This window comes from Mobula birostris, chromosome 3, assembly GCF_030028105.1.
Source record: "Mobula birostris isolate sMobBir1 chromosome 3, sMobBir1.hap1, whole genome shotgun sequence".
NCBI classification, from domain to species: Eukaryota; Metazoa; Chordata; class Chondrichthyes; order Myliobatiformes; family Myliobatidae; genus Mobula; species Mobula birostris.
The window spans coordinates 40,522,337-40,549,983 of record NC_092372.1 but is presented as its reverse complement, the minus strand read 5'-3'; the positions used below and the strand labels follow the sequence as shown (position 1 = coordinate 40,549,983).

The 27,647-nt window shown below is 41.3% G+C and overlaps 1 protein-coding gene across 1 annotated transcript in view; it reads right to left on the bottom strand.

The window, feature by feature from the left end:
* Nucleotides 1-27,647, bottom strand: part of itga1 (integrin, alpha 1) — a 219,315-nt gene that overhangs the window by 22,761 nt on the left and 168,907 nt on the right. The window contains 6 exon segments of the mRNA XM_072252495.1: nucleotides 3,517-3,624; nucleotides 4,624-4,734; nucleotides 9,389-9,502; nucleotides 15,152-15,254; nucleotides 18,799-18,888; nucleotides 21,850-21,926. Coding sequence (XP_072108596.1) covers nucleotides 3,517-3,624; nucleotides 4,624-4,734; nucleotides 9,389-9,502; nucleotides 15,152-15,254; nucleotides 18,799-18,888; nucleotides 21,850-21,926 — 603 coding nt within the window.

Below are 27,647 nucleotides of genomic sequence, written 5' to 3'. Positions count from 1 at the left end.
AGGGGAGATCCAAAATGATAGGAGAAGACAGGAGGGGGAGGGATGGAGCCAAGAGCTGGACAGGTGATAGGCAAAAGGGATATGAGAGGATCATGGGACAGGAGGCCTAGGGAGAAAGAAAAGGGGAAGGGGGGGGAAAACCCAGAGGATGGGCAAGGAATATAGTGAGAGGGACAGAGGAAGAAAAAGGAGAGAGGGAGAAAAAGAATGTGTGTATATAAATAAATAATAGATGGGGTACGAGGGGGAGGTGGGGCATTAGCGGAAGTTAGAGAAGTCAATGTTCATGCCATCAGGTTGGAGGCTACCCAGACAGAATACAAGGTGTTGTTCTTCCAACCTGAGTGTGGCTTCATCTTTACAGTAGAGGAAGCCGTGGATAGACGTATCAGAATGGGAGTGGGACGTGGAATTAAAATGTGTGGCCACTGGGAGATCCTGCTTTCTCTGGCGGACAGAACGTAGGTGTTCAGCGAAATAACCTCCCAGTCTGTGTCGGGTCTCGCCAATATATAGAAGGCCACATCGGGAGCACTGGACGCAGTATATTACCCCAGCCGACTCACAGGTGAAGCGTTGCCTCACCTGGAAGGACTGTCTGGGGCCCTGAATGGTGGTAAGGGAGGAAGTGTAAGGGCATGTGTAGCACTTGTTCCACTTACAAGGATAAGTGCCAGGAGGGAGATCGGTGGGGAGGGATGGGGGGGACGAATGGACAAGGGAGCCGCGCAGGGAGCGATCCTTGTAGAAAGCGGGGTGGGGGAGGGAAAGATGTGCTTAGTGGTGGGATCCCGTTGGAGGTGGCGGAAGTTACGGAGAATTATATGTTGGACCTGGAGGCTGGTGGGGTGGTAGGTGAGGACCAGGGGAACCCTATTCCTAGTGGGGTGGCAGGAGGATGGGGTGAGAGCAGATGTGCGTGAAATGGGAGAGATGCGTTTGAGAGCAGCATTGATGGTGGAGGAAGGGAAGCCCCTTTCTTTAAAAAAAGGAGGACATCTCCTTCGTCCTGAAATGAAAGGCCTCATCCTGAGAGCAGATGCGGCGGAGACGGAGGAATTGCGAGAAGGGGATGGCATTTTTGCAAGAGACAGGGTGAGAAGAGGAATAGTCCAGGTAGCTGTGAGAGTCAGTAGGCTTATAGTAGACATCAGTAGATAAGCTGTCTCCAGAGACAGAGACAGAAAGATCAAGAAAGGGGAGGGAGATGTCGGAAGTGGACCAGGTATACTTGAGGGCAGGGTGAAAGTTGGAGGCAAAGTTAATGAAGTCAACGAGCTCAGCATGCGTGCAGGAAGCAGCGCCAATGCAGTCGTCGATGTAGTGAAGGAAAAGTGGGGGACAGGTACCACAATAGGTTTGGAACATAGATTGTTCCACAAAGCCAACAAAAAGGCAGGCATAGCTAGGACCCATATGGGTGCCCATAGCCACACCTTTAGTTTGGAGGAAGTGGGAGGAGTCAAAGGAGAAATTATTAAGAGTAATGACTAATTCCACTAGATGGAGCAGAGTGGTGGTAGAAGGGAACTGGTTAGGTCTAGAATCCAAAAAGAAGCTGAGAGCTTTGAGACCTTCCTGATGGGGGATGCAAGTATATAGGGACTGGATATCCATGGTGAAAATAAAGCGGTTGGGGGCCCAGGGAACTTAAAATCATCAAAAAGTTTCAGAGAGTGAGGAGTGTCATGAACATAGGTAGGAAGGGATTGAACAAGGGGGATAAAACCATGTCGAGGTATGCAGAAATGAGTTCAGTGGGGCAGGAGCAAGCGGAGACAATAGGTCTACCAGGACAGGCAGGTTTATGGATCTTGGGTAGGAGGTAGAAATGGGAAGTGCAGGGTGTGGGAACTATAAGGTTGGTAGCAGTGGATGGGAGATCTCCTGAGTGGATAAAACTATTCTCTCCCTCCTTTTTCTCCCTCTGTCCCTCTCACTATATCCCTTGCCCATCCTCTGGGCTTTTAACCCCCCCCCTCCCCCTTTTCTTTCTCCCCAGGCCTCCTGTCCCATGATCCTCTCATATCCTTTTTGCCAATCAACTGTCCAGCTCTCCATTCCTCCCCCTCCTGTCTTCTCCTGTCATTTCGGATCTCCCCCTCCCCCTCCCCCTTTCAAATCTCTTACTAGCTCTTCTTTCAGTTAGTCTTGTCGAAGGGTCTCGGCCCGAAACGTCGACTGTACCTCTTCTGAGAGATGCTGCCTGGCCTGCTGCGTTCACGAGCAACTTTCATGTGTGTTGCTTGAAATTTCAGCATCTGCAGATTTCCTCGTGTTTGCGTTTTAGTACTGTGAGCAATTTTGAACCCCTTATCCAAGAAAAAAAATGAGCTAGCATCGGAGAGGGTCCAATGGAGGTTTATGTAAATAATACTGGGAATGAAAAGGTTAACATGTGAGGAGCATTCGATGGCTCTGGGCCTGTACTCACGGGAGTTTAGACAAATAAAGGGGGGTCTCATTGAATCCTATTGAATATTGAGATTTCTGGATAGAGTGGATGTTTCCCATAGTGAGTGAGTCTAGGACCAGAGAGCACAGCCTCAGACTAGAGGGATGGTCATTTTAAGCAGAAATGAGCAGTAATTTCTTTAGCCAGAGGATAGTGGAATTCATTGTCACAGGTAGCTGTGGAGTCTGGGTCATTGAGTATAATTTTGCTGAGGCTGATGGGCGCTTCATTAATCTGGGCATCAAAGATTGAAAGGAATTATAAATTAGCAATGATGGAGTGGCAGAGCAGACTCTTACTGAATGGCCTAATTCTGTTCCTATTGTTCTGAGAGAGAAGATCAGCAAGAATGCTGATGGATGGTGGTGTAGGATCAGAAGTCTGGTTTGTCTACTCGGACTCCTGCTTCCAATGTTCCCAAGCTCTCACGACCATTAGTGACGAATGTCTTGTCCTTGCTGCTGATCTACATGTGGATCTGCCAATATTGAATTACTCTTGACAGATATTCTGACGCTAATGAGTAATGCACAGTATTTTGCCAGATCTTTGTCGCCATACAGATTGCCTGATCAAGACCCACCCATAAGTCTACTTTAAAACGTTAACAAAAATTAAAATGACTGAAAATTCAAAGCATGAAAATAAGCTCAATTAATTCAAATGCTGTAATTTATCTGTCACTTACCTTTGTCCCTCACATCTGCTTCACTGCATTGAAATGAACTTACCCTAGGAAGTGTGCCCACTGAGTCTGTATCGGATAAATCTGATCCTGGAATAGGTTCAGTGGCTGGATTTTTAAGCAATCAGTATTTTGGAATTACTACAAGTCCATGCTCTGTGACCGAAGCCCACAAGAAGCAAGCATCATAGCCTGGTTGGCAAAACATTAATGAACAGGGCCATAAATATGCTCTGGTGATAATGCAAAATTTGGTGGTATTTGCTTGGAAGAAATGTTTTCCATCTAGGATGGAATTACTGGAATTTCCTAACAGGTACCAGCCCATCATAACTGCTTTGTTCTGCAGTACACACACGCATTTCATTTCACTTACTTTAATAAGTGAAGGCTTCCATATTCTTAGCGACATATTAAATTGGACATAACTTGATGGATGTATAGTACAGGAGAAGGAGGCACATCCAGCATTATTTTCACACATCTGCAAAGAAATGTTGGACCATTACCCAATTGCTTGTTGAACTTCCAAGAAATATCTTTGATTGTGTTTTCAGAAAATAGAGTCATGGTTTACGATTCTTAATAATATAAGGTTACCTGACATTTAAATGATGTCAATATTACATTCTGTAAATATATTTTCCCCTTCAGATTTATATTATCAAGGAAGTGTCAGTTTCCCTGATTACCTTCCCCAGTATGTGTTTTTAATCAGCTGAATTTCCATCGAGGCTATCTTAACAGATATTAAGAATCAATGATATAACAGCATTGTGATAACCTGTTCTGGGATTTTTCACTGCCATTTTGGTGGCAGCAGGGAATGGATAATTAAATCAGTATGCCTTTAAGAAAACAAAGGCCATAAGATTCAGAAGCAAGAGTAAGGCATTTAGCCTCCTTGTGCCTGGTCTGACATTCAGATTACTGTTGATCTTTTACTTTAGCACTACTTTTCTCTAGTCACTCTTTAATCCTTGATTCCCTTAATAGTTATCTCAAGAACGGAAAAATGCATGAATATTTGGGAGTATGATTATAAGAGGAGGGTCACCAAGTTCATTTCCTAAAATGACAGTAACAAACCATTTAGCTTGACTAAAGCCTGTATTTTTAGTTAATTTATTTCCTGCTTTCAATCCACATAGTAGACGATTTTAAAGCTAACATAATGTATCAGACTTTGAACTTACAATTGCTGTTGATAGCATAGTACAATGATTAATCTTGGTTTTCTATCATCAAAATTCTCTTCATTTACATCCATTAAGCAACACATGAATTCAGATGTGTTGTATTGTGGAACAGAATGCGATGTTTACATACTTTTTTAAATTAGTCGTTTTTTTCAGATGCATAACCATAATAAGGCACCACCTTGAACTTCTGAAGGACTACATGGGCCTTCAGCATAATCAACCAAAGCAAAATTTTTGTCCCTGCACAGATGTATGGTAAAGTTTATCAGATTTATGATTACCCCATTGATATTCGAGAGACGCTCCTTTTCTGGGGCTGGCTTGTGAGGGTTTTTTGGGTGTATCTTCAGAGGATCCACAAACCGTGAGTCATGACACTTGCCTAAATCATTCTGTCGTATGAAATAAAATACATTGAAACAAGTTCAGAAAAAAAACAAAGACAAAAAAAAAATAAATTAATACAGACATACTTAGAACTGGTAAAAGTCCCGCCTGGGAGCCATGATAGTGAATTTACCATAGTTCATGTAACATTGCAATCACACACATAAGTTATGATGTCCAGTGTAATGGTAAAAGAAAGTCAAAGTTAAGTTTATGGTTGTATGCACTGGGACATAGAGTCATAGGACATGACAGCACAGAAACAGGCTCTTCGCCTCATCTAGTTCATACTGAACTATTATTCTGCATCGTCTCATCGACCTGCACCCAGACCATCGCCCTCCATACCCCCTGCAATCCATGTACCTATCCAAATTCCGCCTAAATATTGAAATTGAACACACAACTACTATTTACGCTGGCAGTTTGTTTCAGACTCTCACCACCCTCTGAGGAACAAATTTCCCCTTCATGTTCACCTGAAGCATTTCAACTGTCACCCTTAACCCATGACCTCTCATTACACCAGTCTCACCCAACCTCAGTGCAAAAAGTCTGCTTGCATTAATTCAATGTATAACTCTCATAATTTTGTATACCTCTATCAAATCTCCCTCATTCTTCTATGTTCCAGGAAATAACTCCTAACCTATTCAACCTTTCCCTACAACTCAGGTCATCAAGTCCTACAAACATCCTTGTAAATTTTCTCTGCACTCTTTCAATCTTATTGACATCTTTCCTGGTAGGTAGATGACCAAAACTGCACACAATACTCCAAATTAGGCCTCCCCAATGACTTGTAAAAGTTCAACTCCAGTACTAAGTACTTTGACTTATGAAGCCCAATGTGCTAAAAAATTTCTTTATGATGCTAGGTACTTGTGACACCACTTTCAAGGAATTCTAGATCTGTATTCCCAGATACCTCTGTTCTGCCAAACTTCTCAATGCCCTACCACTCACTGTGCAAGTCCTATACTGAACTACCTCACATTTGTCTGCACTAAGTTCCATCTGCCACTTTTCTGCCCATTTTTCAAGGTGGTCTCGATCCCATTGCAAGCTTTAGTAGTCTTCCTCGCCAGCCACTGCGCCCCCAGTTTTGGTGTAATCCAGAAATTTTCTGATCAATTTATCATTATCATTCAGGTTGATGATATAGATGACAAACAACAATGGACCTAGCACCGATCCCTGTGGCACACCAATAGTCACAGGTCTCCAGTCAGAGAAGCAAAACATTCATGATTGCTCTCTGGCTTCTCCCGTGAAGGTAATGTCTAATCTAATTTAGTACCTCATCTTGAATGCCAAGTGACTGTACCTTCTTGACTAACTTTCCATGTGGAACCATATCAGCAGCCTTGCTAAAGTCCGTGTAGACAACATCTACTGCCTTGCCTTCATCCACTATCCTGGTAACATCCACAAAAACTCTATAAGACTGGTTAGACACAACCTAACATGCACAAAGCCATGTTGACTATTCCTAATTAGTCCCCGTCCATCCAAATACTTATATATCCAGTCTCTTAGGATATCTTCCAATAACTTTCCCACTATCGATGTCCGACTCACCAGTCTATAATCTCCTGGTTTAGTTTTAGAGCCTATCATAAACAGTGGAACAACATTAACTATCCTCCAATCCTCCATACCTCACCTGTCACTATGACTTAAATATCTTCGGTAGGGCCTCTGCAATTTCTGCACTTGCCTCCCCAGGGGCCTGAGGGAACATCTTGTCAGGCCCTGTGGGCTTATCCACTCTAATTTGCCTGACACAGTAAAAACCTCCTCCTCTGTAATCTGTATAGGGTTTATAGCCTCAGTGTTGCTTTGTCTCGCTTCTATAGACTCTGTGCCTGTCTCCTGAGTAAATTTAAGATATCCCCTATCCCTTTCGGCTCCATGCATAGAATACCACCATTCTGATCTTGCAGAGGACAAGTTTTGTCCCTTTTATTTTTAGTATATCTGTAGAAGCCCCGAGGATTCTCCTTCAACTTGTCTGCTAAAGCAGTCTCATAACTTCTTTTAGACTTCCTGATTTCATTCTGAAGTGTTTCCTTACATTTCTCATACTGCTCAAATACTTCATTTACTCCTTCCTGCCTGCACCTACTTGGCACTTCCTTCTCTCTCTTAACTTGGGCCTCAATACCTCTCAAAAACCAAGGTTACCTAAACTTGTTATCTTTGCCTGTTATTCTAACAAAAACATGCAAACTCCATATTCGCAAAATTTCACCTTTGAAGGCCTCCCACTTACCAAGCATACTTTTGCCAGAAAACAGCCTGTCCCAATCCACCCTTGCCCGATCCTTTCTGATACCATCAATATTGGCCTTTTTCCAATTTTGAATCTCAACCCAAGGACCAGACCTATCTTTCTCCATAATTATCTTGTAACTAATAACATTATGATGACCAGGTGTGAAGTGTTGCCCTACATGAACTTTGGTCACCTGCCCAAATGTATTCCCTAATAGGAGATCTCTCTAGTTGGGACCTCAATGTACTGACTAAGGAAACTCTGTTGAACACATTTGACAGACTCTATCACATCAAGCCCTTTTAGAGTCCCAGTCAATATGTGGAAAGTTATAGGCATCCGTTAGTCTAATGAGACCATGGATTTGCGCCTTGGACTGTTTCCAGGGCAAGGTTGTATGGAAGACCAGCAGTTGCCCATTCTGCAAGTCTCCCCTCTCCACGCCACCGATGTTGTCCAAGGGCATTAGGACCCATACAGCTTGGCACTGGTGTCGTCGCAGAGCAATGTGTGGTTAAGTGCCTTGCTCAAGGACACACACGTTGCCTCAGCCAAGGCTTGAACTAGCGACCTTCAAATCACTAGACGAATGCCTTAACCACTTGGCCACGTGCCAGCACGTGGAAGATTAAAGTCATCTATTATCACAACCTTTTTATTTCTTGCAAAAGTCTAATCTCTTTACAGATTTCCTCCTCTAAATCTCACAGACTGTTGCGTAGCATCAGTAGACAAGCTCACCAGTCTGTCCTATTTGTGCACTACTGTGACATTTTCCCTTAGAAGCAATGCCACCCTCCCTCTTTAACTCCTCCCAGTCTATCCTGTCTAAGACAACAGAGCCCTGCTAGACTTGCCCATCTTGCAACCAAGTCTCACTAACCATGTCATAATTCCATGTGCTGATCCATGCCCCAATGTCATCTGCCTTTCCCACAATGCTCCTTGCCTTGAAATATACACAACTCAGAATTGTGGTCCCACATGCTCAACCTTTCCATTCCTGACTTTGTATGTAGGCTTATCTACCTCTTCTCACACAACCACACCACTATCTGCTCTAGCACTTTGGTTCTCATTCCCCTGCAACTCTAGTTTAACCCCTCCCCCCAACCCAACAGTAGCAAACCTTCCAGTAAGGATATTAGTTCAAGTGCAAACCATCCCTTCTGTTCAGGTCCCACCTTCCCTGGAAGGGAGCCCAGTGATCCAAAAATTTGAAGCCCTCTTCCTGCACCATCTCCTTAACCATATATTAAAATGTATCATCTTCCTATTTCTGGCCTTACAAGCACATGGCACGGGTAGCAATCCTGAGATCGCAAGCCTGGATATCCTGTCCTTTAACTTAGTTCCTAACTCCATGAGCTTACTTTGCAGGACCTAGTCAACCTTCCTACTCATGTCATTGGTACTTATGTGGACCACAACCTCTGTCTGCTCACACTCTCACTTAAGAATGCTGTGGACTCAAACCAAGATGTCTCTGTCCCTGGCAAATGGGAAGCAACATACCAGGAATCTTATTATTGTCCACAGAACCTCCTGTCTGTTCCCCTAACCGATGAATCCGCTTTCACTACAGCTCGTTCTCACCCCTTTGTATTCCGAGACACAGAGCCAGAATCAGTGCCAGAGACCTGGCCACTGTGGATTTCCTCTGCTAGGTTGAGGGGAATGGCCACAGGTGTACTCTGCAGGGGCTGCCTATCACCTTTCCCTCCCACTGAGCACACATTAGAGGTATTTTTTTCCCAGATCCTTTTCAATGGGGAAAATAGGCACAAAGAAACAACTTTTATGGATCTTCTGCTTTTCCTCTTCTAATTAGACTCCCAGTTTCTGTGAAAGTGGGGACATTATGACATTTCATCAGATGATGAAGTTAAGGCATTTTTGTGTGGTTATCACATCAATGATGAGATTATCCATTAGTAGCAAGCCACTTCTCTTCATTTTTTTTCATTTCATTAAAGACTACTGAAATGTACTGGTAATTAAGGCAGCTTTTGAATGGCTCATGAAGACTATAGAAAAGGTGAATCTCGATTTAAAAAAAATCTGAACTCCGAATATAAACTGTGTATGAATGGCAATTCTCTAATGCAGACCAAAATAAATTACTGTAATGCTTAAGTTCTGTGGCTCTGATTTCCTCGTGTTATTTAATACCTGTCTGATCAAATACTATTTCATATTTTAGTATCAAGTTAAATACTGTTCAGGCATCTTATTTACTCTGCTCACTTTACCAACTGGAAACAAATTAATTCTCAGATATAAAATGGTAACTACCATCGAACAGTACAACAAAGGAACAGGTCTCCAGGCCATGATATTGACTCTGAACACAATGCTAAATTAAAAATAATTAAACTTACGGAAGAAAATGTCATTCCTGTCAAATATAGTAGAGTATTATTTGCTGGAGATAGGTACGGGAAGGTTACACTCAGTGTAAGGTGTGAAATTGGAAAATCTCCTTCTTTATCAATCTGTGTACAAACAAGAATAAATATTTTAGGGAACCTTAATTGTTTTGAATTTCCTATAAGTATTAACAAAACATAAATAACATCGGTTCAAGCAGAAATGGTTAGAGTTGCAATATTAGAGACAAGCTCCAGAACTCCCTCCTATTTACCATCAAATTTCAGGCAATGCCGCTCAGGGCTTGGGCTGTAATTTTTTGTGACTATGTTTTTCTGTTATCATAACTATATGTGCTATGGACTATGTGTTGTGTGCTGTGTGTGACTGTTGGTACTCTGTTTTGCACCTCGGCCCCAGAGGAACAATGATTTATTTGGCTGTATACATTTATATGATTGAATGATAATTAAACTTGACCTGAAATTCTCCTTCATGCTATTACTATAAAAATAAAACAACTACTGTAAAAATCTCAGTTTTATGTATTAGTATACATTATACTAGTCTTTATCTAGTTACTTATTTGTCACGTATATTGAAACATTAAAACGTACAGTGAAATGCACTTTTTGCATCAAATCAGTGAGGATTGTGCTGTGTAGCCTGCAAGGTTGCCATGCAAGTATAGCCTGCCCACAGCTGACTACCCCTAACTGCATGTCTGTGGTATGTGGGAGGAAACTGGGGCACACTGAGTAAGGGGAGAACATACAACCTCCTTATAGGCAGCGATGGGAATTGAAACTCGACCGGTTATCACCGGTGCTACAAAGCAATCCACTAACCGGTACAGTACCATGCCAACCATTCTGGTCAATTGTGGCTCTTAGACCAGGACAATTTTGATGCTGTCAGCTTTGTTCTGAATTGTGAAGAGGATGCCAAGTGGTATAGAGAGAGGTTAAGTGAATAGGAAAGGGTATGACAGCTTTAATATCATATGGAAAATTGCGAGGTCATATACTTAGCTAGAAAAAATGGAAACAGAGTATATATTAGTGAACACTTGCATGGGTTTGTTTGTCAAAATGACCAAGGTGTGTTTATATATGAACTATTATAAGTTCATATTTAGATACACTAAGCAATGAGAAGGCAAGTATGACGTTTTTTTTGCACTAGAAGATTCAGAATTGTTTCATGTCATTTCCTGTACACAAGTGTAAATCAGAACAGAATAATTGACCTCTGGATCTGATGCAGCGCAAAAATAACACAAGAAATAAAGAACACAATAACAATAAAAAGACAATAAATATAAAAAAGATAAAATAGCTTATATACATAGATTAATTATAGGTCCACACAGTGACATGAGGATGTATATAAGGGGACCGACAGGAAATAATAAAGTATTGGGCGAGTTAGTGGGTGGAGGTGTTGATCAGATGTACTGCCTGAGGAAAGTAACTGTTTTTGAGTCTGCTGGTCCGGGAGTGGATGTTACATAGCCTCCTCCCTGATGGGAGTGGGACAAACAGTCCATGAGCAAGATAGGACGAAACATTCATGCTGTTACTGGCCCTTTTCCGGCACCCTTCTGTATACGTGTCCTCGACAGTGGATAGGCTGGTGCCAGTGATGTGTTGGGTAGTTTTGACTTCCTCTCTGCTGCAGTGCAGTTTTTATACCAAGCAGTGAGGCAGCTTTTCAGAATGCTCTCTACTGCGCATCTACCTATAGAATAACTCGAGTCCAGCTCCCTTCAGCCTCCTCAGAAAGTAGAGGCATTGATGAGCTATATTGACTGTGTAGGATGTGTTCTGTGACCATGAGAGGTTGCGTGTGATGTGCAGGTCATGCAGCATCTGCGGAGGCAAGAGGTGCAAGTTGAAGTTTCAGGTCGAAATCTGGTTGCTGGCTAGCATATAGGAGTACACAGGCACACTGGGGGAAGGGAGTGATGAGATCTCACCCCTCCCCCCCCCTACACACACACACACACACACACACACACACATATTGCTATATCATTATGGCAATACACACAAAGTGCTGAAGGAACTCAGCAGATCAGGCAGCTTCAAATGAATAGATAGTCAAAGTTTCAGGGCAAGACTTGTCTTCAGGACTGAGAAAGGGGAAAATTCAGCATAAGTGGGTGGGAGGAGAGGAAAGAGGCTAGCTGGATGAAGCCAGGTGGGTAGGAAAGGTCAAGGGCTGGAGAAGGAGGAATCTGATAGGAGAGGAGAGTGGACCATGGGAGAAAGGGAAGGTAGAGGGGACCCAGCAGAAGTAATAGGCAGGTGAGAAGTCAACAAGACAGAATTGGGTGCATAACAGCTCTGACAGGGTTTGCAGGCCATTAATCCTACAAAGCAAAACCTAACATCATGAATGGCTGTGATGCTTCACTCCCAGATGAACTCAACGCTTTTTATGCACACTTTGAAAGGGAGAATAAAACCACATTTGTACGAATTCCTGCAGCGTTCGGTGACCCTGTGATCTCTGTCAATAGTTTTCAAGACGGTGAATCTTCACAAAGCATCAGACTCTGATGGAGTATCTGGTAAGGCTCTGAAAACCTGTGCCAACCAACTAGTGGGAGTTTCAGGAACATCCTCAATCTCTCACTGCTACAGTGGGAGTCTCCCACCTGCTTTAAAAGGGCAACAATCATACCAGTGCCCAAGAAGAGCAAGGTGAGCTGCCTTAATGACCATCACCTAGTGGCATCTGTGATGAAGTACTTTGAGAGTTTGGTCATGGCTAGGATCAACTCCTGCTTAAGCAAGGACCTGGATCCACTGCAATCTGTAACTACAATAGATTTGTTGTGGAAGCAATCTCACTGGCTCTCCACTCGGCTTTGGATCAGCTGGACAACAGTAATACCTGTGGCAGGTTACTGTTTACTGATTACTGCTTAATATTCAGCACAATCATACCCTTAGTTCAAATCAACAACCTCCAAAACCTAGACTTCTGTATCTCCCTCTGCAACTGGATCCTTTTCTTCCCTCACCGGAAGATCACAGTCTGTGCAAATCTCCTCCTTTCTGACATTCACCACTGTTGCACCTCAAGGGTGCACGCCCAGCCCTCTGCTTGACTCCCTTTACACCTACGATTGTGCGACAATGCACAGCTCAAATGTCATCTATAAATTTGCTGACAACACAACTATTGTTGGCAGAATTTCTGATGGTGATGAGGAGCTGTACAGGAGTGAGATAGATTGCCTGGTTGAGTTGTTTCATAACAACAACTTTGCACTCAACTAAGGAATTGATTGTGGGTTTCAGGGAACAGCCATGGAAATGGCGACCAGTTTAAATTCCTGGGTATCAACATCTCTAAAGATCTATCCCAACATTTTGTTGCAATTATGAAGACGGCTATATTTCATTAGGAAGTTGAGGAAATTTAATGTGTCACCAAAGTCTCTAACAAATTTCTATAGATATACCGTGAAGAGCATCCTAACTGGTTTGGAGGCGCCAGTGCAAAGGATCATAAAACACTGCAGGGGCTGGTAAAAACAACCAGCTCCTTTATAGGCACTGGTCTTTCCACCATCAAGGATATCTTCAAAAGCTGATACCTCATCATGAAGAACAATCACCATTCAGGACATGCCCTCTTCTCATTTCTACCATCAAGAAGGAGCTACAGGAGCCTGAAAATGTTCATTTGAAGTTTTAGAAATAGCTTCCGCCCTTCCCCCAGATTTCTCAATAGTCCACAAACACTACCTCAACATTTTGTTCTTTTTTCAGTACTTATTTATTCTTATTGTAATTTATATTAATTTTTATGGATTGCACTGTACTGCTGCCCCAAAGCAACAAGTTTCACAACATACGTCAGTGATAGTAAAACTGATTTTCTTGATTCTGATCAGCATTCTGATTTTGATATCGGCCATCTCGTGCCTTTTGCCTCTACAGGTGCTGCTTGACAGGTTTGGTAAGATGGCGACGCGTTCGGATGCAGCTGCCAATCTAGATCTAATCAAAGGTGTATTTGCTTGTCTTCTACATCTTTTTTATGAACGTAAATCACTGCTGGATACTAAGAACATCAACTACTGCAAGACTATCCCATCAGCGAATTGCTTGATAGCCATGGAGCTGGATTTATTGTGGACTATTTTTGTGCTGTTGCCTGGACTTGTTGTGTACTGTTGGACTGTGTGCGATCCAAATAAAGGTGTGAGTGATTGTTTTGGACATTTTTATTGTGATCACAAGAACCTGTTGGACAGTGATAATGTAGAACACAGCAAGTCTGGCTCACTGGTGAGACCAATGGCAGTGAGCTGAGTTGCCTCAGTTGAGGCAAAGATTAGGGCCAGGCTGGTGCTGCCCTCCAGTGCTCCCTCAGTGCTGCCATTCAGTGTTCTTTGGTGGAAGAACAAGCAGGACTTTGGACTTGCGCTATAATTTTTTCTTTGTGACTTTTTTTCTGAGATCGTCACCAAATGAGCAATGTGCTACTGTATGTGTAATCTGCAGTGTGCTGTTGGTAATGTGGTCTGCACCTTTGATCCAGAAGAACACGGTATCATTTGTCCATATTCATGTTTGGTTGAATGATAATTGAACTTGAACGTGAAACAACTGAATTCTTCCATCATTTTGTTTTTGTTCTATATTGGAGTTGCCTTTCCTTCTGGGTCAATAATTTCTTGAACCTCGAGGAATAAGAGATCATCTTACTGAAGTATAACAAGTTCTTCCAGGGCTTGACAGAGTTGATGCAGTGATGATTTTCCCCTAGTTTGGGGTGCTGAGAACTAGGTGCCACAAGCCCTAAATTTGGGGTTGGCCACTCAGGTCACACAGGGAAAAATAATCCTGTGTGACCTGAAGGTGAAGGTGCTGAATCTTCAACCCAAGAGTACTGCTAAACCTACTCACAGGTTATATTCAAGAGAAAGATTGACAGATGCTTAGTTAGTATGTAAAAGAATCAAGGGATTTAGAGTTGCTGCTGGAAAGCAGAACTGAGGAAAAAGATCAGCCAAGATCTTAACCAAAGGCAGAGCAGGAATGAGATCTATTCTTGCTGTTCTCCCATATTTATGTTTTAATGATCAGAGGTGCTGAAATTTGAAGGAGATGCAAATTAAGCATAGTAACAATCCCAGATTGGAGGGTTAAGCTAACACATGTGCAAATTTTTGTCACATTACTTTAAAGCAGACAAGCATAGTTATATGTGTGTGTGTAATATACACACACACACATATATATATATACATACATATACATACATACATATACATACATACATATACATACATATCACCAGATAAACACCAACCTGTTGTACTATTGAAAATAATCCCGAGGAAGCTGCAGGAATGGGGAATGAGAAGGAGGGAAACTGAGAAGAGCAATTTCACACAAAATCAAATTGTGACTGTGGTCATAAAATGCAGTATTTTTGCATTGCATATCTTGTTCATACTCATTAACAAGCATCCTGAATTTCATATTTACTTTCTTTCTATTAGTATTTGCAGGAAACAGTATGGGAAATGGCAACATTATCATTTCCTCAGCTCCCTGAAAACTATTTTGTATAATGTCATCATGTACTCATTTGATATGTAATACTCCCTACCAGTCCGTATGTGACCAAAAAGATGGCAAGGCAGACATTAATTTTCAAATTGACATGTCATGAATTGTAAATTGGGTTTAATTCGTCCAAGTTAACATAAAAATCTCTAGTTGAATGAAAATATTGACTTTACTTACTATGTAATTGATGTCCACTGCTTCGCCGATCTCCTCAGTGCTTTTAATAACATCAGGGAATGTATCATTGATTGCTATCTTAAAACGGTACTCTTTAAAATGACTAAGAAGGAAAAGAAAGAAACAGGTGTTCCATCTTTGTGTTTCCTTTCAGGTAGTCTCTGACTGCAGAACAAGCTTCATGAGAACATTTGAATCATCTTTTGCATAACAATGGCCAGTAATAATTTGACTAACTCATTTAATGAATCCTAATATTAAATCATGTTGTCAGCACTCTAGATTTTAGTTTCATATAAAGCCCTTGTTAAGGATTGCTGCTAGCATCACAGCAGCCTAGCATTCATATGCTCTTATTTAGTGATGTGCCGGGGAAGGCCAATAAGGGCGGCATAATTGCGAGGTGGTTATCATATCGCTATTACAGCACCAGTGACCCAAGTTCACTATCACTACTGTCTGGAAGGAGTTTGAAAGTTTTCCTCATAACCCTGTCTTGATACATACACCTGTTAGGGTGCATTCTCCAGTTACCTTATAAGGTAACTGTAGCCTTCAGCCAGAAGCAGATGTCATCAGGTGGTTCCCAACCTTCACCGAGTGCTTCGACCCTTAACCACGACACTCTCCAGTTGGTGGGCCAGCAGTGGCGGCCAAATCACTGCCCATCTGCTCCTGGCTTCCAGCTCCCCTCCTCTCGCCTACTCCAAATCCAACAAGAGGATCGTTCTGCCTCTTCCCCATCCTACGAGCTGCTTGTTTTTTGCTCCTTTCATCCAGGGCCAGATCTGACAACAACCGCCATGCTGATTTGGCTGGGAAACCTCTGCAGCCGATCTCCACAGGGAGCAACCATGCCTGTCATCCCTCGTCTTTACACTCCTGCACTAAGGGCTGGTACTTCAAGGCCTTTCTCTCGTGGGCCTCTTCCCATCCCTCCTCTCATGGCACAGTCAGCTCAACCAGAATTATTTTCTTGTCTTCGGTTGACCACAGTACAATGCCCAGGTGTAGGGTTGTGTGCACCACATCCGGGAACTGCAACCTCCTTCCCACATCGACCACCATCTCCCAGGACCTGCATTGGAGTTGTCTTCTTTCAGGTCGAAACTCTATATCAGGAACTGATGCAGGATTTTGAACTGAAACATCAACAGTTCCTTTCCCCTCACAGAAGATGCTTGACATGCTGAGTTTTTTCCTGCAGATTGTTTCTGCTCTATATTTAGCATTATTTCTTGGTTCACAATTTTTGCTAGTTTTTACTGTTTCAGATAAACAGTATTATACAATCACATTTTACGTTGCATGTTTTATGATGTGAATTATTGACCAAACTCGCCCAGTCCTTTGCAACACTCTTCTCCTAAATGAATAGGTGACTGGACAACTTCATAAAATTACACTGAGGCAGATGCAACAAATAGTAGAAAAGGACTAAAAAGAAGACATTTAACTTGATTTTCTCCTCCTTATCTTTTTCACCTTTGGCGTGTCTATATTGCACAGTACCTCACCAGTTTAATCTAACTCACCATACATCATGAGGGTTAGTCATTTGGGACTTACAGACACTATGTCATCATGTTGAAATGGACCTGATTCAGCCTGGTTTGCTTGACTTCATTTGCACAATAAGTACAAATAGGGACTTATGTTAGTTAGTAAGTGCTAATGCCAGGTGATAATTTTGAACACAACTCTGATGATGCAACTTCACACTTCTGTTTCAGTCGGAAATTTCTCAGAATACTGCACTATAACTGGGAGCATCTGAACAACATAAGATGCAAAATAGGGATTGAAAATTTGTTCTACTTAAAAATATAAATGCATAAATTTGCTTTTCACAATCCGCCTACCAACACAACTGATTGACAGATGACACTATAGCCTCAGCTCTACACACTGTCCTTACACATCTGGAGAAGAAGGATGCTAATGTGAGAATGCTGTTCTTGGACTACAGTTCAGCATTCAACATGATAATTCCTTCCAGGCTTGACAAGAAGCTCAGAGACCTCGGCCTTCATCCTGCCTTGTGCAGCTGGATCCTGGACTTCCTGTCAGATCGCCAGCAGGTGGTAACAGTGGGCTCCCTTACCTCTGCCCCTCAACACAGGTGTCCCTCAGGGCTGTGTCCTAAGCCCCCTCCTTTACTCTCTGTATACCCATGACTGTGTCGCCACCCACAGCTCCAATCTGCTAATTACATTTTCTGACAATACTACAGTGATTGGTCTAATCTCAACTAATAACAAGTTAGCCTACAGAGAAGAAGGCATCACCCTGACACAGTGGTGTCAAGAAAACAACCTCTCTCTCAATGTCACAAAAAAAAGGAGCTGGTTGTGGACCTTTGGAGGAATGGAGACAGGATAACTCCCTACTGACATTCGTAGTTCTGGGGTTGAGAGGATGAAGTTACTCAGTATACACATCACCAAGGATCTCACATGGTCTGTACATACTGGCTGTGTGGTAAAAAAAAGCACAACAGTTCCTCTTTCACCTCAGATGGTTGAAGAAGTTTGGTATGGGTCCCTAAATCCTAAGGACTTTCTACAGGGGTACAATTGAGAGCATCCTGACTGGCTGCATCACTGCCTGGTATGGGAACTGTACTTCCCTCAATCGCAGGGCTCTGCAGAGAGTGGTGCGGACAGCCCAGCGCATCTGTAGATGTGAACTTCCCAATATTCAGGACTTTTACAGAGACAGGTGTGTAAAAAGGGCCCGAAGAATCATTGGGGACCCATGTCACCCAAACCACAGCATAAAAGTCAGGACCAACAGGCTCCTGGACAGCTTCTTCCACCAGGCCATCAGACTGATTAATTCATGCTGATACAATTGTATTTCTATGCTATATTGACTATCCTGTTTTACATACTATTTATTACAAATGACTATAAATTGCACATTGCACATTTAGACTGAGACGTAACGTAAAGATTTTTACTCCTCATGTATGTGAAGGATGTAAGTAATAAAGTCAATTCAATTCAATTCACTCTGAGGGTACATGTGACTGATTTTGGATTAATTTGTACTGTTGCAGTCTTCAGTTTCCCAGAAGCTAGCTAACTGAAATAAACTCATCCTGAAAAAAATCTGCATTCCTACATATATTTCCAAAGTAAATTCAGGTGTGGTTCTTGCCTGGGAAGCTAGGTTTCTGAGGTGTACAAAGTGTGGGATGGGATTTCACAGTGACATTACCAGTGCACTGATGAATAGGAACTGGCACAAAATTTGCCACGGCTTAAACCTGCCACCCATAGCCAAGTAGCACATGTCATGGCTGTGATGACTAAATGGAAAAAGGGCATCTCCTAGAACAATCCAGCCCATTATATACAATTCCATAGAACAGTTACATGGAGGTAACATGCGATTTCAACATATAATACTAACTTAATGGAGGACCAAGTAATTTTAGATATATCATAGTATCCCTGAGTATCAAACACTAACCATCAAACATGGCTGGTGCTCCATTATTGGCATGGAGCTGTATTGACATAACAGACAGTAAGCAGACAGCAAATTCAACTCCGTTTATTGTAATGTGTACCTATACTAAAGTAGCCTCATAAGATGCAGTGTATACTATAGCTTGTTTTGTTTTTGAGTAAGAAAGTTACCTTAAAAAGTGCAGCCCAGCTTCATATAAGACTGTAATGGAGACGGTGAGTTCATTGTCACTCATTGTTTCATTTGACTCACTGCTGTCACTGAAATGTTAATAATAGAAGTGATATTTCATGGAGACTTTTCTCAGCAGAATTACTTTCAGCAGAAAATCAAACCAACTGTTAATCATTTCAATGAAATGCAATGTATTAGGTCAAGAGACAAAGAATATTCGTTCTACTTTACTAAAAGGATAGGTTAAAATGAAAGAAAGACCAGAATTTAAGTTCTGTCACTTAAATTAGAATCAATATATAACTTAACAGAATTCATTTTATTTCAATAGATTTAAATTTTTAATAAGTAGCAATACACTGTTACAACATATTAACTCAGAATGAATTTAGTGAAAGAGAAACAGACATACAGAGAGACAAACACAGACAGATTACTGACAGTGCCAGTATGCAGCAATCTCGTGCAGATCCCTGCACACCCCACAGATCTACACTGCTGTGCAAAGTTCCTGATTGAGGATTCAGCTTTTTGCTGGCACTTCAGCAATTAATTGATTAAATTGGTCCTATCACACTGATGTATTATGCAGAGCCCACTGCGATGATTGGTGTTAAGTGGGTTAGGGCAAGCAGTTCAGCTCTCCTAGTGACAGTTCAGCTCTCCACAGTGCTGGAGGAACTTAGCTGGCTATGCAGCATCTATGGAAAAAGAGTACAGTCGATGTTTCAGGCTGAGACCCTTCAGCAGGACTTCTTTCCTCCAGTCCTGCTGAAGGATCTTGGCCTGAAACATCGACTGTACTTTTTTCCCCATTGATGCTGCCTGGCCTGCTGAGTTCCTCTGGCATTTTGTGTGTGTTGCTTGGATTTCCAGCATCTCTCGTTTCAGCACTCCTGGTGAATGTTTTGGAAGCGGCTGTCCTCTCCTTTTTTTGTCTGGGTGCACAGCTCTCTCCAGTCCAGAGGTTTCTCAGTGGTAACAAACTCAACAGTGGTGACCATGTCAGAGAAGCGGCAGGAAGCAGGCAATCTGTTAAACACATTGCGCAGTCGCTGCCAGTCCCTAGAAACGGACAGAGAGCTGCCTCAACTCTACACCTTAATGTTGACTGGCCTCACACTGTTATCCTAGGCCTCCCAACACTAGCCCTCAGAAACTGCCCCTAAGCATTGCCTCAGTGGCTCACTCGACACTGGGCTGTGCAATTGTGAGATCACAGTTTCACTGGCGGGCGCGAGCCAGTCGATAGCAGTGAGTTACGCAGCACTCTGGGACAGCAGCAAGCAGCTGAGTGGAAGCTATTTTTAGAGAACAGGTGGGGTTGTACATGTGCATTTGGAACCCAGGTACAAGTGTGCTACAATGAGTCATTGTTCTTTAAAGCTGTGCCAAGTGCAGCACCCTTGTTTCTTCACAGGATTCAAACTTACATTTGAAACTATAGTTTTGTACATTCCGCTTACTGTCCTGAAAGGGCTTATAAGTGTTCATCCACTCGATTAACCCTTTCTCTTATTTACTCATTAATCGGTTGTATACATCATTAAAAATGCTCATTTAGTATCCAACCTTAATTGCATCTGATCTGAGGAGCAGGCAGTTAGGCATTGGTGCATCTGGAATCATTAATAGACCGAAGAGGAGGAGTATAGCAGACCTACTTCAAAGGATATTAGTGAACCAGAAATAAAATCCATTACTTTTCTGGTCACCATTTTAGACACCACAAATACTTAATTAATTGGATTTAAATAGGTAGCTTCCACATTATGACTCGGTTTCTCTGGACCAATGGTCCAAGTCTCTAGATCCTTATCCATTTATTTTGCAATAATTTCCCTGAAGCCATAGTTCTAAAATCCCAATGCTCAGAGGAGATGGTTTCAAATCAAGGTACAACAGTGAAACAAATAGGCTTATTCAAATTTGCATTGGTGCAATAGAAAAATAAAGCAAAATAGAAAAAAAATCTAGTAGTGGCCCAATGGAACAACAAGTACTGCTGCTGCCTGTGTAGTGTTACCACATTCTCTCTTTGGGATGTGAATTTCCTTCTGAGAGATTTACCTTTCTTTGGATTCCTCTTATTTCTAAAAGATGTGCACTGATAAGAAAATTCGCCACTGTAAATCGCAACAAACACAAAATGCTGGAGGAACTCAGCAGGCCAGGCAGCATCAATGGAAAAGAGTAAACAGTTGGTGTTTCGGGTTGAGAACTGTCTTGGTGAAGGGTCTCAGCCTGAAACGTCGACTGGTTACTCTTTTTCATAGATGCTGCTTGGCCTGCTGAGATCGTCCAGCATTTTGTGCGTGTTGCTTGGATTGCCAGCAACTGCCGATTTCTTGTGTTTGCATCACTGTAATTTGCACCTTGTGAGTAGGTGAATGGTAGAATCTGAAGGCAACTGAAGGACATGTGAAGAGAATAAGATGGCATTAGTGTACTGGCCCTTGATGGTTGGCATGGGCTCAAATAACATTTTTCCAGGATACTGGCAACACTCAAATTGATCTGCAGAGTATTGCCAACACTCTCTGTTTTTATCTTATGACCTTTTTTATACTTTACACAAAAATATGACTGTTGTGAATTAAATATTGAGGGGAAAGGTGAAGTAATTGAATAATACTATCATATTTGATTGGAACAGGATAAATTTCTACTTTTATGTTACTGTACTGTAAGCCTAGTTTTGAATCTTTGTCGTGCAGACTTGGCTTTGTTATGTCACTTGGAAGACAGCTAAACAGGTAGAGCACAGAGGGATACAGTCCTAAAGCAGGCAAATAGAATTAGTATAGGTGGGCAAATAGGTCAGCGTGGTCATAGTGCTCTGAATGGCCTTTTCTGTACTGTAAGACTCTATGGCTCTACGACATGTGTGATTGCTGTATTGAACAGGTAGCTCACTAAATCAACCTCGCTTATATAGGGGATGTAATGTACAAATTTCTACCCCCACTTCTGCATAATTCACGTTGTAGTAGTGTACCATACAGTAAAGTTTAGTCTTTTCAAAACTATGAAGTACTCTTCTTTACCTTGTTGCCTCCAGGTGTATGAAAACCTCACCAAGGAGATGAGTGGTATTGAATTCAAATTTCATCTTAAAGGAAATCTGAGAGAGAAACACATAATAAGAGTATTATAGAATCATAAAAGAGTTAATATTCAATAAGATACTGCATTAATTCTGGCAGTCTGCACAACAATACAAGCTCATCTGTCAATTCACAATCTCTTCTTTATAATTCAGTGCAAGTATGTTTCTGCTACCAGTCTTTGCTTTTAATGTGTTCTACAATTATGTTTTGCCTCAGGAGCTGTTCCAATTACCACCCCTCTTTGCTTCCAGTTTCCTAACTCCAGCTTCATGATAAGCCAAGTTTATTGTCATGGTCACAAGTACTGTGAGGTACAGGTACAATGAAAAACTTATTTGCATCAGTATCACAGACACAGAGATTCAGACAGCACTCAGAATATAAATTACACAAGTTCTACCAGATAGTGAAGAAAAATACGTCTTGTATCCATTAGTATCAAACAGGAATCTATTAATTGATACAATGCAAAGTTATAATAATTTGTTATCAATTTTCTACATTCAAGAAAGTGATGAAGCCTTCTGATGCTTTAAATCTGAAGAAAGAACAAAAGAATGGAATTACTAAATAGGTCAGGCAGCATCAGTGGGGAAAAGTAGTGGATACGGCCCGGTCCATCACGGGTAAAGCACTCCCCACTATCTACGTGGAGCGCTGTCACCGGAAGGCAGCGTCCAACATCAAAGATCCCCACCCTTTAGGATATGCTGTCTTCTCACTGCTGCCATCAGGAAGGTGGTACAGGAGCCTGAGGTCTCACGGCACCAGGTTCAGGAACAGCTATTACCCCTCAACCATCAGGCTCTTGAACCAGAGGTGATAGCTTCACTTGCCCCATTACTGAACTGTACCCACTTTCAAGGACTCTTCCCCTCATGTTCTTGATATTTATTTTTTTTTGCTTGCTTATTTGTTTTTGTCTGTTTGCTATTTCTTTTTTTCTCCTTTTTATATTTGCAGTTTGTTGTCTCTTGCATATTGATTGTTTGGCCATCCTGTTGGGGGCAGTTTTTTTTTATTGATTCTGTTGTGTTTCTTGTATTACTGTGAATGTCCGCGAGAAAATGAATCTCTGGGTTGTATATGGTGACATACATGTACTTTTATTATACATTTTCTTTGAACTTTGAAAGAGGATTAAACTTTCTCATCAAAGTCTTTGGAACAGAAATAGCAGTTTGAAGCTGTAGAGATGGTAGGAAATGTGTGGAGAAACAAAGGGGGAATAAGTCTGCGATGGGAGAGACCAGGAGAGACTGGATAACACAAGTGGCAGACTTGTGATGATGATAACAAAAGCTTTTTTGTCAACTCTACATGACGTGTAACTCCACCAGTCCCCCGCAGGTCATTTATGACAGCAAACCTCACTCTCCATGACAGATTTTCAGTTTTCCCTTGGAAAATCTCCCCAACTCTAGGTCTCCAGTTTCACAACATCCAATAATCCCATACATCCCAGCTCCATACATTCCAGCCGTACTCCATAAAATACTGGGCAGTACTTTATCTCTTGGGTCCCCCTGAAAACCTACTCCAACAAAATTGACAATCTCAGCACCTCTTCTTCCGACACCTTCCCCCATGCACCATCCCAAAGCACTTCTCACTCGTCAATTTCCCCAGACTTACATATAACCTCCATTAAGATGACAATGACCTGGATCCCTCCTCCATGTTCCACAGCTAGATAAACTGATTTGGCAGTGGGATGGGAACTGGTGTGATAGGGCTGAGGATGAAACAGTTGGTATACAGATAGATGCAGTGTGTAATGAGCCTGTGAGGAAGGACAGGCAGATGGCAGGAAACATTTCAGTCAGTGGGATGAGTTGAAGCATAACATGGGGGCAAAACCAAAAAGAATGATGAATACAGGGCTGAAGGTGTTATATTTGAATGTACACAGTATACAGAATAAGGTAGATAATCTTTCTTTCTTTTTAAATCTTTTTATTGAATAAGTATACAAAAGGTAAGCCATATAGGCACTAATACACTGTTAGAATATAATAAAATTACAGGAGATATTAAAACAGAAAAGAAATGATACAATGTAATTTAAATATAAAATAATAAGGTAACATAATAGTATACTAATTTATATATATATCTCAATAGAAAAAGGGAACCCCCCCCCCAAAAAAAACCCACTGTGCAACTAAGCTAAAAGCAAAGCAAAGCAATGGGCTAACTTGGAAACAAGTAGAGTTAAAAGACTTAAAATCACGTCCTCAAACCCGACCTCCATTAAAAACAGTAGAAAAAAAACAAGAAGGGAATATAAATATGGAGCAAAAAGGGGAAGAAAAAAAATTACATTAAATGAAAATATTGAATAAAAGATCTCCAGGTCTGTTCAAATTTAAGTGAGGAATCATAAAGATTGCTTCTAATTTTCTCCAAATTCAAGCATAATATCGTCTGAGAAAACCAAAAAAAGGTAGATGGAGCATTAAGCTCTTTCCAATGTTGTAAGATACATCTTTTCGCCATTAAAGTAAGAAATGCAATCATTCTACGGGCTGAAGGAGAAAGATTACTGGAAATTTTAGGTAATCCAAAGATAGCAGTAATAGGGTGAGGAGAGATATTATCTCAAAGGTATATTCAATACCTTTGAGATAATATTAAAAATGTCTCTCCAAAAAGTTTCCAGAGTAGGAGAAGACCAAAACATGAGTTAAAGAGGCTATCTGCCCCGGACATCTATCACAAAAAGGATTAATATGAGAATAAAAATGAGCTAATTTATCTTTGGACATATGTGCTCTATGAACAACTTTAAATTGAATTAGGGAATGTTTAGCACAGATAGAGGAAGTATTGACTAATTGTAAAATCTGCCCCCAGTCATCCACGGAAATGATAGAGCCCAATTCCTGTTCCCAATCTACCCTAATCTTATCAAATGGAGCTTTCCTAAGTTTCATAATAATATTATAAATCATAGCCGATGCACCTTTCTGACATGGATTAAGGTTAATTATAGTATCTAAGATATATGTAGGAGGAAGCATTGGAAAGGAAGAAAGTATCGTACTTAGGAAATTTCTAACTTGTAGATATCTAAAAAAATGTATTCTTGATAAATTATATTTATTAGATAATTGTTCAAAAGACATAAGGGAACCATCTAAAAATAAATCCAAAAACCGTGAAATACCCTTAGTCTTCCAAATTTGAAAAGCACGATCCATGAAAGAGGGAGGGTAGATAATCTTGTAGCACAGTTAGAAATTGGCAAGTGTGACATTGCAGGGATCACTGAGTCGTGGCTGAAAGAAGATCATAGCATCTAAGGAGATTTATTGCATGAAAAGGGCAGGCAGATAGGCAGAGAGGTGGGTGGCTCTGCTGGTAAAAATTGAAATCAAGTCATTAGGAAGAGATGGCATAAGATCAGAAGATACAGAATCCTTGTGGGTGGAGTTAAAAACTTGCAAGGGTAAATAGACACTGATGGAAGTTATATACAGGCCTCTGAACAGTAGCCGGAATGTGGGATACAAATTACAGTGGGAGATAGAAAAGGCATGCAAAAAGAACAATGTTACAATGGGGGATTTCAATATGCAGGTTGATTGGAAAAAGCAGATTAGTATTGGATCCCAAGAAATGTAATTTTTAGAATGCCTACAAAATGGCTTTTTAAGAGCAGCTTGTGGTTGAGCCCACTAGTAGAATGGCAATTCTGGATTGAGTATTGTGTAAATAACCGGATTTGATTAGGGAGATAAAAGTGAAGGAACATGACAGAATTCACCCTGCAATTTGAAAGGGAGAAGATAAAGTCAGATGTATCAGTATTACAGTGGAGTAAAGGGAATTACAGAAGTATGAGAGAGGAGTTGGTCAAAGTTGATTAGAAGGGACACTGTCAAGGATGTCAACAGAATAGGTATGGCTGGAATTACAGGCACAATTCAGAAGGTCAGGATAGATACATCCCAAAGATGAGGAAGTATTCTAAAGGGAGGATGAAACAACTATTGCTGCCAAAGGAAGTCAAAGACAGCATAAAAGCAAAAGACAGGGTACATAATACAGAAAAAATTAATGAGAAGTTAGAGGATTGGGAGGCTTTTAAAAATCAACAGAAGGAAACTAAAATGCATAAGGAGAAAAAAGATGAAATATTAAGGTAAACTATCCAGTATTATCAAAGTGGATGCCAGAAGTTTTTCAAATATATAAAGAGTAAAAGAGAGGCGAGAATGGATATTGGATCACTGGAAAATGATATTGGAGAGTTAGTATGGGGGGGGGTGTCAAAGAAATGTTAGATGAGCATAATAGGTATTTTGCATCAGTCTTCACTGTGCAATACACTAGTAGTACACTAGAAATTCAGGATTATCAGGAGGTAGACGTGAGTGTAGTTTTTAGTACTAAGGAGATGGTACTTGGGAAGCTGAAAAGTCTGAATGTAGATAAGTTACCTGGATCAGATGGACTACACTCCAGAGTTCTCCAAGAGGTGGGTGAAGAGTTTGTGGAGGCACTAAGTAATGACCTATCATGAATCACTAGATTTGGGAATAGCTATAGAGGACAGGAAAACTGCTCATGCGCACCACTCTTTAAGAAGGCATGAAGGCAGAAGAAAGGAAATCATAGGCCATTTGGCCTGACTTTAGTGGTTATGAAGCTGTTGGAGTCCATTACTAAGGATGAAAGTTTTGGGGTACTTGGAGGCACATGATAAAATAGGCCAAAGTCAGCATGGTTTTCTTAAGGGAAAATCTTGCCTGACAAATCTGTTGGAATTCTTTGAGGAAATAACAGGTAGGATAGAACAAGGGAGAGTCTGTGCATGTTGTTTACGTGGGTTTTCAGAAGACCTTTGTGAAGCACATGGGGCTGCTTAACAAGTTAAGAGCCCATGGAATGAAGATTGTCTAACTAGTAGGAGCCAAGAGTGGGATAAAGGGGGCCCTTTGTGGTCGGCTGCTGGAAAAGTAGTGGTGTTCCGCAGGGCTCAGTGTTGGGACCAGCTCTTTTCTTGTTTCACTAATGATTTCAATGACTGAATTGATGGCTTTGTGTCCACGTTTACAGACAAGATGAAGATAGGTGGGTGGAAAGGTAGAGTTGAGGAAGCAGAGAGTTTGCAGAAGGACTTTGATAGATTGGGAGAATGGGCAAAGAAGTGGCAGATGGAATATAGAGTAGGAAACTGTAAGGTCATGCACTTTGGTAGAAGAAATGAATTTGTAGACTATTTTCTAAATGGGGAGAAAATTCAAAAAAAAACAGAGGTACAAGAGGATGTAGGAGTCCCTTAATGTTACCTTGCAGATTGAGTTGGTGTTACAGAATGCAAATATGATGTCAGTATTCATTTCGAGAGAACTAGAATATAAAAGCAAGAGTGTCCACTGAGGATTTATAAGCATTAGTTAGACTGCCCTTAAAGTGTTGTATGCAGTTTTGGTTCTCTTATCTAAAAAAAATGTGCTGGCATTGGAGAGGGTTCAGAGGAAGTTCACCAAACTCCTAGACCTAGGACGTGACACCACCCAGCCAACAACTCAATCCTTGACTTTCTGGCCAAAAGAGGCCAATCAGCAATACCTCCTCCATGATTATCAACAAATTTGTGTCTTTAGCACATTAGTTTAAACTCAATAGTTCCAAGGCCAAATTCTACTCTATCTCCATTTACAAGTTCACAGAGACATCAGCTTTTTGGGCCAGATCTCAAACAATGATGAGACAGAGAACTGGAA